This window comes from Rhincodon typus, chromosome 26, assembly GCF_021869965.1.
Source record: "Rhincodon typus isolate 14 chromosome 26, sRhiTyp1.1, whole genome shotgun sequence".
Taxonomy (NCBI): domain Eukaryota; kingdom Metazoa; phylum Chordata; class Chondrichthyes; order Orectolobiformes; family Rhincodontidae; genus Rhincodon; species Rhincodon typus.
Genome location: NC_063357.1, coordinates 15566170 through 15578258, shown reverse-complemented (window position 1 = coordinate 15578258; position 12089 = coordinate 15566170). Strand labels below are relative to the sequence as shown.

General features: G+C 42.3%; 1 protein-coding gene across 1 annotated transcript in view; it reads right to left on the bottom strand.

The window, feature by feature from the left end:
* Nucleotides 1–11665, bottom strand: part of tp53i13 (tumor protein p53 inducible protein 13) — a 35220-nt gene extending 23555 nt beyond the window's left edge. The window contains exons 1-3 of the mRNA XM_048612762.1: nucleotides 11596–11665; nucleotides 3454–3489; nucleotides 16–74 (exon numbers count right to left, since the gene is read on the bottom strand). Of these exons, the coding sequence (XP_048468719.1) occupies nucleotides 16–56 (41 nt within the window). The 5' untranslated portion in view covers nucleotides 57–74; nucleotides 3454–3489; nucleotides 11596–11665. The remainder of the gene's footprint in view (nucleotides 1–15; nucleotides 75–3453; nucleotides 3490–11595) is intronic.
* Nucleotides 11666–12089: the final 424 nt, after the last annotated feature.

Here is a 12089-nt window from a genome sequence, read left to right as displayed (position 1 = left end):
ATCATTTCCTGGTACCTGGTTGGGATTTGCTCATCGTATTCAATTCGCTCTCCCATACACACACAAGCAGCCTCCTGTACAGAAGGAAAATAAATCTCGTGTCAGACAGTGGTCTTTCTGCTTCATTAACACTCTTGTTTAAAAAAAACAATATCAGCCTTGCAGGCAAAGCTTATTATTGAACTGCCAAACCAGCCAGTTTCTGAGTTAACCCACACTTGGCTGAGCTCTCTGTCAAAACCTCTGAACAGCCAGATAACTAGCTGTTTGGGTAGTACAGCACACTATCCTTTCTTGCCTGCAAGCTGGATTCAATACTAGCTGAGATGAATTAGGTAATGATCTCCCTTCTTGTTGGTTGTTAGGGTCGAGAATGTGCTCAGGGGCATTTCCTCCTGTATCTGTTGGTCACGTTAAAAATACTGACCAAAACTGAAAAGTTGTCAACCTGGCTGAGAGTCTCCCTGTAGAATGTTTCCAGTGTGCAATCTCGTATTACCCACCTTGATGAAATGTGTTACTTTGCTCTGCTGTTTGTCTCTCTTAACTTTCACTGTTTGATGCTTCCCTTCCTACGTTTGATCAGGTATCCAAAACTCACTTTCTCAGCCATGCCTCTCTGTTCAGCTACTGCCTCTGGGCCTGGACTTATTCCACATGGATTCCTAATTAAATTTTACTCTTCATATTTCAGACCCACCCATCATCACAAATATCTCCCATTACTTCGACTTCTTTCAACTCAGTATTCTGAATTCACTGCTCATGTTGCACTCTTCTCACTATTTTTGTTCCTTTCCTTCTTGCTTTTTTTTTTGTCTCACACCATCATCCTTTTGGCGTTTAGTCTCTCCTGCTTCCCTTCCAATCACTGATATTCCCTTCTGTTCTATTCCCCCCGACATCTCTTTCTCTCATTTAATAGCACTGATTAAAGTTTATCAACTGGTGTTAACACTGGTACTCTGTTCTGGGAATTGAGCAGACTTCCTTCCTGTTTTCCAACATCTGCAGTATTATGGATTTGTGCATTGTGAGACCAGACATTCAATATCAATGAAAATGATTAACTGTTATTACTGGGAGTTAATCAATGGACCACCTTCCTCACATCACTTGCAAGGACGTGAATTTGCATTTTATAAAGCACATTTCATGAACTCAACAGGAGAATGAACTAGGGGGAGGTCATGGCCTAGTGGTATTATTCCTGGACTGTTAATCCAGAGACCCAGGTAAATGTTTTGGGGATGTGTTCAAATCCCACCATGGCAGATGGTGGAATTTAAATTCAATAAAAGTCTGGAATAATGACCATGAATCCATCACTGATTGTTGGGAAAAAAAACCCACCTGGCCCACTAATGTCCTTTAGGGAAAGAAACTGCTGTCCTTACCTGGTCTGGCCTACATGTGACTGCAGACCCAGAGCAACATGGTTGATTCTTAACTGCCCTCTGGGCAATTAGGGATGGGCAATAAATGCTGGTCTAGCCAGCAACGCCCACATCACGTGAACAATAAAATAAAACCCCAAAGCCCTTCCCAGCTAACTAAAGAGACAACAAGGTGCAGGGCTGGATGAACACAGCAGGCCAAGCAGCATCATAGGAGCAGAGAGGCTGACGTTTCGGGCCTAGACCCTTCATCAGAAACAAAAGCATCATAACAAAAGCACATGGCAGTGAGCAGGTCATCAGGTTTTCTTAAATAGCACTAATTTTTTAAACATTTAATTTCTTATCCGAACCATCTTTGATCTTGCTGTAATCCTTCACTGCTGCATTGGCCCAGACAATGCACTAAAGACCCTGAAGTGGCACTTGAACCAATGATCAGCTTGATATGAGTAATACCACAGCGTCGAGGCTGATGCTGCTGCAATAAGATATGGTTTCTTAAGACTGGATTTGGCAATTGATGTTAAGTATCAGATGGGACTTTATCCTGTACCCAACCATATTGTAAATAACAGAGGAATGCTATCACTGGGTGCCTATGGTGAACTTCAGAACACAAACATTTCCACCTTTGTTGTAAACTGTTTTGACGCACATCAAAGATAGGACTGAAAATCTCCAGCAGGTGAGTGACATTCTATTATTTTTATACATTGCAAGAACCAGAAGAAATCAATGAGGGCCATAAATTATGCCAACTTTCTGCCACAGGCCAACTCAACTGATCCAACCAAGCAATAAAACACGCCCTGAAAATATATTTCAGACCACAAACTCCATCATCCCTTCGATAATTCTTTCCACTGGTGTCTGTACCTCATTTTCATAGTTTTTTTTTCATTCAGAGCTGACTTTAATTTTACTATTAATACCAATGGATATATGCTTTGTCTTTTCTTTACAACCATTACCATTCCATTTGCCCTTTGTTCTATGACACAATTAATGTTTAATTTCCCTTGCCCTCTACCCTTTCCCTGACCTTCCATTCTGTTCCACTTGTTTATGTCCCACCTTCATCAATAGTATACATCACATTACATTTACACCCATCTACAGTTCTGAAAAAAAGTCACACAACTTGAAATATTAACTCTGTTTCTCTTTCTACAGATGCTGCCAGACCTGCTGAATTTCTCCAGCATTTTCTGTTCCTCCTTCTGAAAACATATCTGAATTGGAAAATGACCTTGGAATGGGTACCAAATTTGAGAACTGGTTCTGCTTGTTGACTGCACATTCCAGAGGAGTCATGTTCAACAGAGACACAAATCAGGGTTTACAGGAATGCAGCGCCATGGCTCTAGGGACCAGAATAATTTGAAACAAACCACGTCAGATTAGATTACTCCAGGAGAAATCGATATTTTAAACACATTATGTTGTCAAGGATTTTAAAAGCACCATATTAAAAATTCCCAAATGGTCATACATCACATCTCATCAAAGTGTATATTAAACTACTGTATATGAGTAGCATGCCCAAGCAATTTGTGTGTGGGCTACTAATGAAGAAAACATTCTTTGACAAATTAAACCAGCACTTAAAACAAGTTTCCTATGTTTTGAAATTTAGAATTACTGGTTAAGCAAGATTATTTCATCTACATTACGACACTGAAAATAGTTCAATCAAAGCATTATACTTTAAACTTTGGTCATGGGAAATAAAGGATTATCTCTGCTCAAGGGCAGGACTTCCTGACCCACAACCAGTGCTGCAAAGGGACTTAACTTAGGCATTCTGCCGTTTTCACCTCCTGATGGCTGCAGGTTACCCATGGCCTCATTATGATATTTAAATGACCAACCCACTTCCTACAAGTTTCACTTCTCTTTAACTCTGCTTCTATGAAAATGCCAGATGTGCGGAACTGAGCCACACTAGGTTTCCGTTTCAGATATGTTTGTGTTTTAAGCCCTGATGAGCTCCTAATCTACTCATTTATGAGAGTTAAGACTCAGCCCAATATGTGGTGGAATTGAATCATACCTGCTCCAGATATACTTTGGCCAAACTTGGAATTACCTGGGAGATGCAGAAAACAAAGATCAAAAGGTGAAACAGCAGCATTATTCATACAATAGTTTGTTAAACAAAATAAAAAGAAACAGACAGCAAGAATAAGAACATTGTGCCTGTTTTAACTGAAAACAAAATAGGTGGCATCATTCTCTGGTCTATTCCTCAAATGTTTCAATGTGATTACTTCTTATGCTTCCAAACTCCAGAGTATCTGGGCTTATTCTACTCGATCTCTCCTTGCAGCACAGCCCTTTCATCCCAGGAATCAATCTACAGAAACTTCAAGGTAAGCATATCCTTCCTTAGGCAAGAAAATCGAAACTGCACACATTACTTCACATGTGATCCCTCCAAGTTCCTGTATAATTGCAGCAAGACCTTCTCACTCTTATATTCCTCTTATTCTTCAATCCCCAGCACTAAAGGCAAACATACCATCTGCCTTCTTAATTGCTTTCATGTAACTGCAAGCAGAGGGAGGTGGTTAGCTCAGTTGGCTAGACAGCTAATACGTTCATCTGATTAACACCAACAACATGGGCTTCAAACCCCATTTAAACTGAAGTAGCCTTGGGTCCTGCCTCTTGACCTTCCTGTAATAAACATCATGGCACTCTGCAAGACTTGGCCAAATAATTGACAAGGTCTTCCCTTCAAGGAGAGAACAGCAGGAAGAAGCTACAAGCTAACTTTCCTTCATTTGCATGCAAAAACACCCTGTGCATCATAACATGTTACTCTCATCCTTTTAAAAATATTCTCCTTTTCTATTTTTCCTAGCAGAGCTGTTTATTTCACATGTCCCGCATTATCATGCATCCATCTGACACCTTCTTATCTTGCTCAACCACAAGACATTACAGCCAATGAGGTGCTTCTTGAAGTGGAGCCCCTGTTGTAATGCTGGAAACACAGCAGTTAATTTGCAGTCAGCAAGATCCCACATAACAGCAACATGATAGTTACCTGAGAGATAGTAGGAACTGCCGATGCTGGAGAATCTGAGATAACAGTGTGGAGCTGGATGAACACAGCAGGCCAGGCAGCATCAGAGGAGCAGGAAAGCTGATGTTTCGGGTCTGGACCCTTCTTCAGAAATTATCTTTAGTTACCTGAGGGTCTGTTTTTATGATTTGACAGAGGGATAGATACCTGCCAGGCCACTCAGAAACGATTCCCCTGCTTTTCTTTGAAATAAAGTCAGAAGTCACACAATGTCAGGCTATAGTCCAACTGGTTTATTTGAAATCATGAGCTTTCGGAGCATAACGCCTTCATCAGATGAAGAGAGAGAGAGAAGCATACCAACACAGAGTTTATAGGCAGACAGATCAAGGGCAGAGAGATCAAGAGATCATACAAATGGTGTCAGTGGAGTATTGAATAATAAGTCTCTGCAGGTGATCAAAAGTGTCAGATGGTGAGAGTAAAGTGTCAACAGCTGAATAACAAGCAAAGGGATGACCTATAATCTGATTAAATGAAGCAAAGACATAATTCCAATAATTGAGAAATAAGGTGGTGCTGGAGACAAACCAAACGACTGGAATAACATGGTAGGTATAATAGTCATGTGCCAAGGCCAAACAAAGTAATAAGTAATCCAAAACTGTACAAGCTAATTAAAAGAGAGAGATCATAACTTGTGTCAAAACAGGACAGTAAGGAAGATTTTTCAGAATGGTGAGGTCACATCTGACAATGACACAAACCCAAGATCACAGTTGAGGGTATCTTCATGGGTACGGGACTTGGCTATCAGTCTCTGCTCAGCGATTCTGCATTGTTATGTATCTCAAAGGCCGCCTTGGAGGACGCTTCCCCAAAGATCGGAGGCTGAATGCCCTTGACTGCTGAAGTGTTTCCCCGCTGGGAGGCAGCATTCCTGTCTGGCAATTGTTGCGCGGTGTCCATTCATCCGTTGTAGCGTCTGCATGGTTTCATCAATATACCATGCCTCAGGGCAAGGACGGGATACAATAATCAACTCATCGATCACCAGTTCCAACGTGCCACAGCGAAAAACCACAACGACCTCCCCAGAAGACAGACACAGGATATGACCGATAGAGTACCTTTCATCGCCCAGTACTCCCTGGGAGCAGAGAAACCACAACATGCGCTTCACAGCCTTCAACACATCATTGGTGACGACGAGCATCTCACCAAGATCATTCCTACGTCTCCATTTCTCGTCTCCAAACCTTCAACAGACCAGCATTCACAGCAAACTACCCATGAAGACGGCCTCAACCCGTGATCTTGGGTTCATGTTGTGCTACATGTGACCCTACCACACTGTTCCGTATTTGTAAAATCTTCCTTACTGTCCTGTTTTGACACCATCACCTTGATAAATTGTAATGATTTCTCTAGTTTACAGAGTTTTGGATTACTTATGACTTTGGTTAGACCTTCGCAACGTGACTCATACCTATCATGTTATTCCAGTCGTTTGGTTTGACTCCAGCACCACCTCAATTTTAATTTTTTGTAATTACCTCGCTGTCTCATTTAGTCAGATTATAGGTCATCCCTTCACTTATTATTCAGCTGTTGACACTTTACTCACACCATCTGACACTTTTGATCATCTGCAAAGACTTATTATTCGACACTCTACTCACACCATTTGTATGATCTTTTGATCTCTCTGCCTATAAATTCTGTGTGTGTGCTTTCCTCTCACTTGACCTGACGAAGGGGCTGCGCTCCGAAAGCTTGTGATTTCAAATAAACCTGTTGGACTATAATCTGTTGCCATGCAACTTGTGATTTTGTCTACACCAGTCCAACACTGGCACCTCCACATCATTTCTTTCAGATGATGCCTGGTTTTGAGATAAGTTAGGTCCATGCGAGCCCATGAGGCCCTGGTTTAAACCAATGTCTCATTGGAAATACTCCCCCAGTACAGCACTGGATTCTCTGCCTTGATTTTTGCACTTGGTTTTTATCCAGTTTACATCCCTTTGCTTCCTCTTCAGAGCTTCTTTTCCCACTGACCTTGCATACATTACACTCGATCTCCTTATCTAAATAATTGAGAGATTTTAAATAGCTGATGCCCAAGCACTGATCCTACAGCATTCTGCTAATTACACCCTGCCAGCCCCTGAATTCACCTGTTTATTCCTGCTGGTTTCTACCCATTAAGCAATCTTTAATCCAGGCCAATATATCGCTCCAAGGTATGAGCTCTAATCTTGTGTAACAATCTCGAGTATGGCATCATATTGAATGTCTTCTGAAAATACCTTCTATATACTCCCAACAATTGGATTTTAATCATCTACCTCGCCAGCTACATTCTTTTAAATAAAACTCTAACAGAATTTCAACCATGTAAGGTAGTCACTAAGAAATACCAGATGGATAAAAGAAGCGGAGAATGTGGAATTTGCCACCACAGGGAGTAATTGAAGCAAGTATTGTGTAGATGGGTTTAAGGGGAAGCTAGACAAGCACCTATCAGAGGAAAGAATAGGTGGTTGCTGTGATAAATTTAGATGAGGAAAGAGGTTCGAGTGGGGCATAACTGTAATCACGAACTGGTTGGGCAGAACGGCCTGCTTCTATGCCTCACAGAACAGTACAGCACAGTACAGGCCCTTCGGCCCACGATGTTGTGCCGAACTTTTACCCTAAACCTAAGGCCTATCTAACCTCCACCCCTACCTTATACTATCATCCATATGCCTATCTAATAGCTGCTTAAACGCCCCTAATGAGGCCGACTCCACTACCCTCTCCAGCAATGCATTCCACGCCCCAACCACTCTGAGTAAAGAACCTACGCCTGACATCTCCCCTATATCTACCTCCACTCACTTTAAAACTATGCCCCCTTGTAATAGCTACCTCCACCCTAGGAAAAAGTCTCTGGCTGTCCACTCTATCTATATCTCTGATCATTTTGTACACCTCTATCAAATCACCTCTCATCCTTCGTCGTTCTAGAGAGAAAAGCCCTAGCTCTCCCAACCTTTCCTCAGAAGACCTACCCTCCATTCCAGGCAACATCCTGGTAAATCTCCTCTGCACCTTTTCCAACGCTTACACTCTTTCATGTAATGAGGCGACCAGAACTGGACACAATACTCCAGATGTGGCCAAACCAGGGTTTTGTATAGCTGGAGCATAACTTCACGGCTCTTGAACTCAATCCCTCTATTAATGAAAGCTAACACAGCGTACGCCATCTTAACAACTCTATCCAACTGGGTGGCAGCTTTCAGGGAACTGCGGACATGAACCCCGAGATCCCTCTGCTCCTCCACACTGCCAAGAATCTTTCCGTGTCATATCCAATGTTGTGTGGAATATTCATAAAATACAAATTTCCTTTCATAAACCATTTTGCTTTTAACTAATCGTATTGGATTTGTTAAATGCCTGTTACAATGCCGCTTTTGAACACATTCTAGCATTTTCCTTACTATCGATGTCTGGCTAAATGGCCTACAATATTTTGTTTCCTTTCTTCCCCCCTCTTTTCTTGAAAAGCAGGTTATATTTGCCACCTTCCAATCTTTGAAGACCATTTGGAATCAAGGGAATTTTGGAAGATCGAAGCCAATGTATTCACTATCTTTGCAACCACCATTTGTAAAACCCTAGGATTTAGCTTAACAGTTCCAATGTTGGCATTTAGTCACGTTAACTTTTCCAATGCTTTTTACTTAAAAAATGTTAAGTACATTTTTTTAATCAATGTCATTAGATCCTTGGTTTCCCAGAAATTCTGGCATGATCCCTATGCCTTTCACTGTGATGATAGAGGATATTTATTCAATATCTCTGTCATTGCCTTCTTCCCCATTACAATCACTCCTGTTAAAATCATAAGACTGTAAGAAATCAGAACAGGAGTATACTATTTGGCCCCTTGAGCCTACTCCACCATTCAATAGGATCATGGCTGTTCAAACACTCCTGAAAGCCACTTTCCTGCCCTTTCCCTGTAACCCTTGATGCCCTGACTGATCCAAAATCTATCTCAGTCTTAAATATACACAAGGACTCTGCCCCCCATTGCTCTCTGTGACAAAGAGTTCCAAACACTGATAACCTTCTGAGAGAAGAAACTCCTCCTCATCTCAGTCTTAAATTGACACCCCTTTATTCTGAGACAATGCCCTCTGGTCCTAGACTCTCCCATGAGGGAAACATCCTCTCAGCATTTACCCTGTCAAGTCCTTTAAGAATCCAAGATAGTAGGAACTGCAGATGCTGGAGAATCCGAGACAACAAGGTGCAGGGCTGGATGAACACAGCAGGCCAAGCAGCATCATAGGAGCAGAGAGGCTGATGCTGCTTGGCCTGCTGTGTTCATCCAGCCCTGCACCTTTAAGAATCCATGTGTTTCTTCCTCTGAGGAATCCATGTTTACTTTCTCTAATCTCTTCCTTTCTACATAATTCAAAACATTCTTTTAATTTGTTTCTAAAGTACTCGGTAGCCTACTCTAACATTCTAGTTTCTCTCTTTGTCAATTCCTTGGTCATCCTTTGTCTGATTTTCTCCCCACCAATCCTCAGACTTGTGACTCAATTTGGCAACATTGTTTAACAAGTTTTTTGAAGTAACAAAGAGGATTGCGAGGGCAGAGCAGTGGATGTGATCTGTTCGGATTTCAGTAAGACATTCCTCATGGTAGACTGGTTAGCAATGTTAGATCACATGAAATACAGGGAGAACTAACTATTTGGATACAAAACTGGCTCAAAGGTAGGAGACAGAGGGTGGTGGTGGAGGGTTGCTTTTTGGACTGGAGGCCTGTGACCAGCAGTGTGCCACAAGGAGCAGTGCTGGGTCCATTGCTTTTTGTCATTTATGTAAATGATTTGGATGTGAACATAGGAGGTATGGTTAGTAACTCTGGAGATGACACTAAAATTGGAGGTGTCAGCAAAGGGGGTTACCTCAGAGTACAACAGGATCTTGATCAGGTGGGCCAATGGGCCAATGAATGGCAGATGGAGTTCAATTTAGATAAATATGAGGTGCTGCATTTTGGAAAGGCAAATCAGGCCAGGACTGATACACTTAATGGTAAGTTCCTGGGGAGCGTTGCTGAACAAAGAGACCTTGGAGTGCAGGTTCATAGTTCCTTGAAAGTGGAGTCGCAAGTGGCTAGGATAGCGAAGAAGGTGATTGCTCAGTACATTGAGTATTGGAGTTGGGAGGTCATGATGGGGCTGTATAGGGCATTGGTTTGGCCACTTTTGGAGAATTGCGTGCAATTCTGGTCTCCCTCCTATAGGAAGGCTGTTGTGAAACTAGAAAGGGTTCAGAAAAGATTTATGAGGATTCTCCCAGGGTTGGAGGGTTTGAGCTATAGGGAGAGGCTGAATAGGCTGGGGCTATTTTCCCTGAAACATTGGAGGCTGTAGAGTGACCTTATAGAGGTTTATGAAGTCTTGAGAGGCATAGATAGGGTGAATAGCCAAGGTCTTTTCCCCAGGGTAGAGGAGTCCTAAACTAGATGGCATTGGTTTAAGGTAAGAGGGGATAGACTTAAAAGGGATCTAAGGAGCAACATTTTCACGTAGAGGGTGGTGCGTGTATGGAATGAGCTGCCACAGAAAGTGGTAGAGGCTGTTATAACATTTAAAAGGCATCTGGAGGGATATACGAACAGGAAGGGTTTAGAGGGATATGGGCCAAATGCTGGCAAATGAGACTAGATTTATTTAGGATACCTGGTCAGCATGGACAAGTTGCACTAAAGGATCTGCTTCTGTGCTGTACATCTCTATGGATCTAAGGGCTTCAGCATAATGAAACATTCCACAAAATTTAACACTCGTCCACATTCAGAGAGACTAGGTCAGTGAACCAACACTTGGCAAACAGGTAAGTTTTATAAAGTGTCTGAAAGCAAGGCAGTGAGTGGGAGGGGGGGAAAAAGAGGTGTGTGGATGGAATTCTAGAGCACAACACTCAGGCAACTGAAGGCATGGCCACCAATAGCACAGTAAGATTGTGGAATTTGCCACCACAGGGAGTGGTGGAAAATATTGTAGATGGATTAAAGGAAAAGCCAAAAGAGTTCATAATTAGAGGAACAGAGATTTTGCAAAGGGGTGTAGAGTTGAAGTAGGATGCAGAAATAGTGACTATCAAGACAGGCCACAAAGACATTTGAAAACAAGGAAGAGAATTTTAAAATCGAGACTTTGGTTGATGAGGACTTAGTGTAGGTCAGTAAGCATAGCGTACTAGGAGAACTGGCTGCAAGTTGAGACATGCACAGTTTGAATGACTTTACGTTTACTCAATTTTATGGTAGGTAGATAGTGGGAGGCTGCCTGGTAATAGTTGAGTCTAGAGGTAACAAAGGCACGAGTGAGAATTTCAGCAGCAGATAAGCTGGCACGGACAAAATTGGGACACGGGGCAGAAGTGGGAATAGTACTGCATTGATGAATTTGAAACCCTCAGCTTGCAGTTAAATTTATCAACTTTGTGGTTTCACCTCAGACTGCTACAAGGGAGAGGAATGGAGGGAGGATGGAGCAGGTCATAAGTTAGGGAACAAAGACTGGAAACACTGAAAACAAATGACAGTCTTCCAATATTTAACTGGAGGAAATGTCTCCTCATCCAGTCCTGAATATTGGATAGGTAGTCTGATCATTTATAGACAGTGTGGAAGTCAGGAGAAGTGGGAATGAGATATATCTGAGTATCCTCAATGTACATGAAAACAAATGCCGTGCCTTTAGATTGTAAGGGACAACACGTTGATGAGAAACAGAGAGGGGATCATCAGTAGATCCTTGAGAGAATACAGAAGGTAATGGTGCGGGAGCACAAGGTGAAGCTATTACAGGTGATATTTGGACTACAGGTAAATGGATAATAAAGGAGTCAGAGGATAGAAGTACCACCCCAGTCATGAAGTACTACAGCAGAATGGTGTGGTCAACCATGTTGAAGGTTGAAGACATTGTCAAGTGCTTGAGATGTGAAGTCTCTGTTGCAATCACACAAGACATTTTTCTTTCTAAATCTAAGACTGTCCCACATGAAATACAGTTCCAGTGGAGTTTTCAAATCCTTATGGATATTTGTTAGGAATGAAGGAGAGAAACAATGCATTACCCTTTCCGGAAGTGACCAAGTAGGTCCAGGGCAGACATACTCTTCCACCGGTGGCAAATCCGCTTGAAGCTTAAACTAAAAATATGGGGAGAAACAGGGCCATCATGAATGTGGAGACAGTACAATGCAGCAAAGCAACAGAACTGTTGTCAGCAATTCAAACCCGAGCTGTTAAACCAAAGGTATGGAAGAATAAAAGCTTCACCTCATCAACATCTAACAAACAGGCCACTGTGGGGGCACTGTGCATCTACTCTTACAAAAACATTGCACAGTTCAGTTGACCCCCTCAGTGATGCGGACCTGAACGGAATGGAATGTTATGCCCAAATCCTGCACAGATTGCAACAGCCAGTCAGTGAGGAGTAAAGCAGGACCTCAGGCTGTTATAAGGAAGTAGAAATGTAGTGATCCAGAGGGTGACTGCAATTGGGGAGCTGGTGATCCATCAGGGAGCTGGTGATCTACAGGGGGACGGCAGTGGGGGGGGGGGG